The following is a 6,543-nucleotide window of genomic DNA, read 5'->3' as shown; positions in this document are numbered from 1 at the left end:
CACTCTCTTTTAAATACCACTACGTTTTTTAGTACTATGATATTAATCCGATGGAGCGTGGGATGGGGACACTGCACAGCTGGTACTCTTGACCCCACTTACTTCCAAGATTGCTGGTAAAACCTCGTTTAGGTTTTATGGTGACTTCCATGACATCCTGTCCAGGGGTTAATACCAATTGGTGATATACCTGATACCCATGGATACCATATCCGCATGATACTCGTATCAGTATCACGTGATACCGCTCGATCATTGGGATCAAGATCACTGATCCTTCTCCACAAATATATTGATCTTTGACGATACTATACTCCACGTATCCAGTCAGTTTCTGTATTTAGATCTGCAACCCCCGACAGCTTACAACAAAGACGCCGCAAACGATGGCAGAAAACCCCGCAGGAACGACGCAGACTGCCTCAGCCACGGCACAGACGGATGAAGAGGGTGTAAACGAGCATGGTATACCTCGGGTAGTCAAGATTGTTGCCAGAACATGTTCAATCCGGTATGGAGATTCATCCACAAGCTATCCCAGCCCCTACCAGGATCAAAAGAGCCCACAAGACCGTACACGCACATTTGTATAGTCTGCTGTGATGAGCACAAAAGCTCCGACCCAACCGCATCAACGTGGAGGAACTTTCTAATGCGACCAACTACATCTTCCAACGCTAGAAAACACATGTGGGGGGCTCACAAGGAGCACTCATTCCCATTGGAGACTAAGCGGAGAAAGACCAGTGATGTGGCTAAACGTGTTCAGACATATGATAGTGGAGCTTCGGGTGAACAGGGAAAACAGCCAAACCAAAAGAAGCAGCGCACAATTCACGAGGCAATTGTCATTAATGCTGACCAAATGAAGATTTTGTCGACTAGACGGCTACTTTCTTCTGGGCTGCCTCACACGGTACTCCAAAACCCTGAGATATTGGAACTTTTCTGGCGTTTGGCGCACCAACCTACGCTATTGACCCCTGCTCGAGATACTTTTTACGAATTTGCTAAAGCAGAATGGCACTTGCTTATCAAATTGGTGTCTGATACACTGAGCCGAGAGTTTTTAAAAGCAAAAGAGCAGCCATTTATCACGATGTTGCACGATCTGTGGACCAATGCATCGAACATGAAGATAATTGGTGTGACTGTCGTATTCGTGGATTCAGAGTGGCGCTTGGTCACACTTTCGCTCTTGGCGATGCCAAACCCTCACGGCCACGCTGCTGGTACTGTTGCTGATCTTAATAAAGCACGAATGCAAGACCGCTACAACATTAATGTGGACCGGTACGTTCGATTCACAGTAAGTGGTACGACGGGAAGCGGTCGAAACGTATCCGACCATTTCAATAGTACGGATCAAGTGGATCGTTTAATGCACTTATTAAGTTTGTGTCTGTTGTATGCTCTCGGTCTGAAAGAAAACACACGAAATCGTGGTCCGAGTATCATAACACCGGGAGGGGAGTTCCGAAGTGGTCTGAAAGTTATTCAGAAGCTTCGTGATTTGGTAACGTTTTTAACACTCCTCAAAGAATCACTAAACGCAAGCAGATAAAGAAGGCCCTTAGCCTTCCAGCTGTCAATATTGAAGTTGATTCGAAGACACGAGTTGGATACGCTGTAACGCTAATGCGTCGCAGTGTACTGAATCACTATGCCTTTGCTCAGTACTTTGAAGGATTTCCAAGGATGATTGGACGCTTATTACCGAGATGGAAGGGCTGACTAACCAACTCGCACAGTTTAGTCTGGGCGAAGTGCAAAAGCAGGGCGTGGCAAGCTTACGTCTTACTTTTTCGCAAAATGTTGGTTTTTGCTGGTGAATCACTACAGTTAATTGTTTGGTTCTCGATCGCCCTGGGCCAAAAGCAACTGAGCATTCGCAACGCCGAGCACCAAAGTCTATATCCGAGTTTTCTTGGGATGGCAAACGTTGTCGCGACCGACTTCGTGAGCAACTCGCTCTTCGGTTTCCAGTTGAGGATCTCAACGACATAAAAGCTTTACTTCTGGATCCGCGGATTAAAAGAAAAGCACATAGTATTGTCAGTGATTCATCAGTTCTTGCACTAGCTGAGACCGAACTTCAATTTGAGCATGCTCTCATTTATCAAAAATTGTTTGCAAGGCAAGCAGCAGACGAGGAGTGTAAGGGTGAGGAGCCTTTGCCGTCGGGGATTTCTCAAAGCAGCTCTAATCTCATTGACACTGCACTGGGTGCCTTACTAGAGATCGACGCCCCGGCTCAAAGCGTGGATATGTCTGATTTCCAGGCTGACCTATCCGCCCAAGCGATGAACGCGTGGAACGAATGGAAGAACTTGAATGTCTCGTGGCCGTGTTCAACATCCCAAACAGGCAAGTACAATTAACTAGACTTGTATCGGGACGTGGATATACTAGCATGGTTTAAAGAGTCTGGACAACTCCTGTTTCCTGGAATTGCCGTCCTAGCAAGGATCTATCTTGCTAAACCTCTGTCAACTGCAATTCAGGAGCGCTTCTTTAGCTTAAGTGGGTACGTTGTGAGCGATTTGCGTACCCGTTTGGATGAGGACCGGGCAGAGATGCTTTGCCTGATGAAAGCAAACTGGAGAGAGTACCGGAGCTTGCAAAACCAAACTGAGATAGACAGCAAGTAGCGACTCATCTGAATATCACATAATTGATATGATATTGATACGCTACTGATACGCCAGCGTCAGCGTATCAGTATCATCGGATATTGGTTTCACCGCTTTTTAAACTGTATCAGGATCATAAGTATTGCCCAAAGTGCCGATGCTATTAACCCCTGCATCTGTCCCGTGGTTTTTGATGCGAGATGCTTTGATATTTGTCACAGGAGGGTATGTCACGTCGATTACATTTAACATGCTGCTGTTCTGTAACTCCGTATCAACCATAATCTCATTTACAAATATTCAGTGTGTGTGTGGGAGCAACCTCCATGGAACCAAGCGCACGGCTTCATCGCCATCAGAGTGACGTTAATTCAACTCGTCTTCGCTTTCCAGAAATCCGGTCATTCAAAAATCACGAGGACATCATCCCGAATGAAATCGATACTCAAGAATGGAGGTGGTCAATTGAGGGCATTCGAGCGGTGGACATACGTTCTCTTCCGTGGTTAGGCTGGCTCTTCGTTTACGCTTTCGTTCAGTTCTACTTCTCCACCAGTCGCTGTCTCGCTCTCAAAACTCTAGTGAATATGTACGGAAGTTCCACGGATTACACAGTGGTGGTCAAAATATCAGCGTTAAGTCTTGGATTCCTCGAGGATTTCGTGTGCACGACGTACTTCGCGACTGCGCTTTGGACGTGTGATACTCTCAAGCAAGTGGCGTTAGAGCGCTTAAAAACAACTAGCGGGATGCCGTTGGAGATTGTTGGGGAGATTGCTAATTTCACGGTCTCGTGGCTGCTATTTATAGCAATGATGGCGCCTTTCATAGCTGATATGGTGCTGGTGGTATACCGCGACATGCGATTCTCGTTCAGTCTCCTCGCTACGTTGATCAGAGAGAGGGAACATCTCAAAGACGCTCCGATATCCAGTGACGAAGTCCAAGCAGCCTACGTGACTGCAGGTTATCTCGCTGTTATTGCTGCCATGCTCGCATTGGTGCGAGTCTGGGCTAAGTGGGCTAATCTGGCACTCTGGAACCCGACGCAGCTAATACTGAATCCCGTGACTAACCTAACAGTTGGGAAATCATTCAAGAAAGGTGCAGCAGGTGTCAAGTACGAATCGCTTTCTCTAGAAGATGGCGAGAAAGCCTCAAACATTGGGATCAAAGCCTCAACTACTCGGTTTCAACTGGTACGCGTTGCTGTCGTCATCCTGAGCCTTGTGGTGTTACCTGCGATTGCTGTGGTAGGCTAGAGCGCTTGCTCGCCGCTCGTGGCGTACACAGCGTTAAACGTGACACTGAACGAGTTGCTTCTCCACATGTTCGAACCTGCCCCCATGGAGGTTAAACTTGCAAACCTAATCGGGGATGGACCGTGGGTAGAGAAGTTCATCGACAAGGCCGAAGATCACGAGCGCTTTGGAGATGATACACTGTACCGACGCACCACAGGCTTCAAAGGAGAGCCAGCCTTTAACGTCACAATTGACAACGACAATCCGCCAAATGTTTTAATCATTGGAGTGGAATCTTTCCGGTACCGAGACTCGCGGTACCTAGGAAGACCCGTCAACTTGTTCAAAGGCACAAATTTGACAATAACGCCGAATTTTGACCGATGGGCGAAGCGAGGCGTCGCCATGCGCAATATTTGGTCCAGTATCCCGACCAGTCGGTCTCTGGAAAGTCTGTTATTTGCGCAAGCTCCTTACCACAGCAACACACAGAGTGGGATCACAGGAGGAAGAAATGAGACGAAGCTTTCAGGACTGCCCCAACTTTTCTCTCAAAAAGGCTATGAAACATTTTTCACCACGGGATCGTCAATAAAGCTGCATGCGTGGAATGTTTTTTTTTGCCTACACATGGCTACGACAATGTGTGGAACGACAAGATGATGAAGTTGATGGCGGAGGAGAAGTTCAATATCAGTCGCGATGACTGGAGAGGCAGTGAACACCGAGGGTTCGGCTGGGGTGTTCATGATGACGTCAGCTTTCGACTTGTAGGCGACTTGCTACTGAACAAACTGAAGCAGCCAAGAAAAAGAATGGCGCGTGGGGAGCCAAAGAAGCCCATGTTTGTCACGCACTACACAATTTCGAGTCACGAACCTTACAAATCATGGCCTAAATGGTACCAAAAGTCTGCAAAGCCCGACTTTTCAGCCATGTACGAAGGCGAGGAACACGCAGACAGTGTCCCGTACCCGGGAACGGAGGGGTCATTCCAGGAGCTCTGCCTCCCGTCTGGATGACCCGAGACCCTGGAATCACTCCTCGCCCCGCCGTCCCGTCAGGGTGGTTCCCGTTGAGCTCAACCACGCACGTGCCCCTGACCGAGCCCGTTAGGGTGGTCCTATAAGGGGCCCCAGAACGCCGGAGTCTTGGCGTCGTGGGACCAAAAGCACCTCGCGACATCAAGCCCCTTCCCAGAAGCTCTCCGTTGTCCCACGAAGGCCGACAACAAACGAAGTGAATCCTTCCTTTTTTATATGTAGTATAGTGTATGTAAGGTCGAGAAGGTGTTAGGCCTCTCTTCCGGTTAGCTCTCAGTCTTATATTTCTCTCCTTCTGCTCAAGAGGAAGCCAAGCCAATCAACAAATTCTTATTTTCAACTCTCTAGTGTTCCTATCTACCGTTCCTGCAGCCACTGAACAGGACCGTACTCCCTGAACAGCCGCGGACTACCCGACCCTAGAAGGAAGAGGAGGTATACGACATCTGGTGGAGAAGCAGGGTAGTCTGCTAGCTGGAGAAGGTCTTGCTCCAAGTAAAGTCTCGCGGAGAACGTCAGAAGGAAGGACAGGATGTCGGCTACTAACAACAGAGAAGATGAGAGCGCCACTGTCCGGAAAGAAGAAGGCCCGACCGAGAGTCTGCCTTCGAGAATGCGACCCAGTCTGTCGACTACGCAAGGCCTCCAAAACGTGCAGAATATTATAGACCAAACGGCTAACCGACTTTAGCGGAACAACTCTAGTACTGGTGTCGAGCCACCCGCGGACGCTTTGGGCTCCGGGGTCCCTGCGACCTTCACTTCGGAAGAGTTGGACTCGATGCTGACCCTGAACGGCGGAGGCGGCTGAGGTACGGTGCAAGGCTGGCTTAACTCCCTCAACTGGTTGAGATCCATGGCCCCTCCTGAAATTGCCGCCGCTATGGAGAGAACTGGTGGAAACGGTCTTGTGGGGACTCCCCCTCCTACGACTCGAGTAAGGACTGCAATCCCGTCGTACCAAGGTTTCACAATCCGAACCCCAAATACGTCATATGGACAGGACTTCAACCCGTTCTTCTCCCTACCAACTGTCCCTGAAAACGGTGGACGTGCTTCCCCGGCAAGTATTCCTCCGAGGACCTCTAACGCTCCTCCTTGGGGTCTCCAGCCCTCCGGTAACTTGCGAGGAGGCGGGGAGAACGCTCCAGCGGTAACCGTCCCCGTTCCTCAGAGGGTTCCTTTCCAGGTCTCGTCGCCTACCGTTCAAATTCCTACCCAAGGCCTGGGGTCTCGAACTTCGATTACCAGTGGAGTCGCGTACGGAGTCGACCCTACGAGAACAACCCGAGCTTCACAAGGAAACGGAGGAACTACGGCTTCTGCCGGAACCCACCAGGGTCCTGCGTATGAGGAATATGGAGGTAACTCCTACTACTCCTCGCCTACGTATGGTAATACGCCTTCGACTACTAGTGGCCAGTATGGTATGCCCACTAACATCCGAAACGCAATTCGCATGCTCCAACCCTTTTACTCGGAAGGAGCGTCGGTGGAGAAAGCGAGATCCTTCTGGGAGGCCTTCGAGAACGCCACGATAGGGCTGGACGAACCCCTGCGTCTCAGCGCTTTCAGGGAGTGCTTGAAAGGCAAGGTCGGCGAAGATTGGTGGATGTACTCGCG

General features: G+C 49.6%; 1 protein-coding gene across 1 annotated transcript; it reads left to right on the top strand.

The window, feature by feature from the left end:
- Nucleotides 1–4,010: 4,010 nt before the first annotated feature.
- Nucleotides 4,011–4,598, top strand: PITG_21337 (sulfatase-like protein; the record flags this gene model as incomplete). Its single annotated transcript, XM_002895068.1, has 3 exons — nucleotides 4,011–4,017; nucleotides 4,068–4,489; nucleotides 4,590–4,598. 3 exons carry the CDS (start codon nucleotides 4,011–4,013, stop codon nucleotides 4,596–4,598), a joined length of 438 nt encoding a protein of 145 aa, XP_002895114.1.
- Nucleotides 4,599–6,543: the final 1,945 nt, after the last annotated feature.

This window comes from Phytophthora infestans, genomic scaffold, assembly GCF_000142945.1.
Source record: "Phytophthora infestans T30-4 supercont1.270 genomic scaffold, whole genome shotgun sequence".
Classification (NCBI taxonomy): Eukaryota; Oomycota; class Peronosporomycetes; order Peronosporales; family Peronosporaceae; genus Phytophthora; species Phytophthora infestans.
The sequence above is the reverse complement of the archived record's forward strand: the minus strand, read 5'-3'. Positions and strand labels throughout refer to the sequence as shown.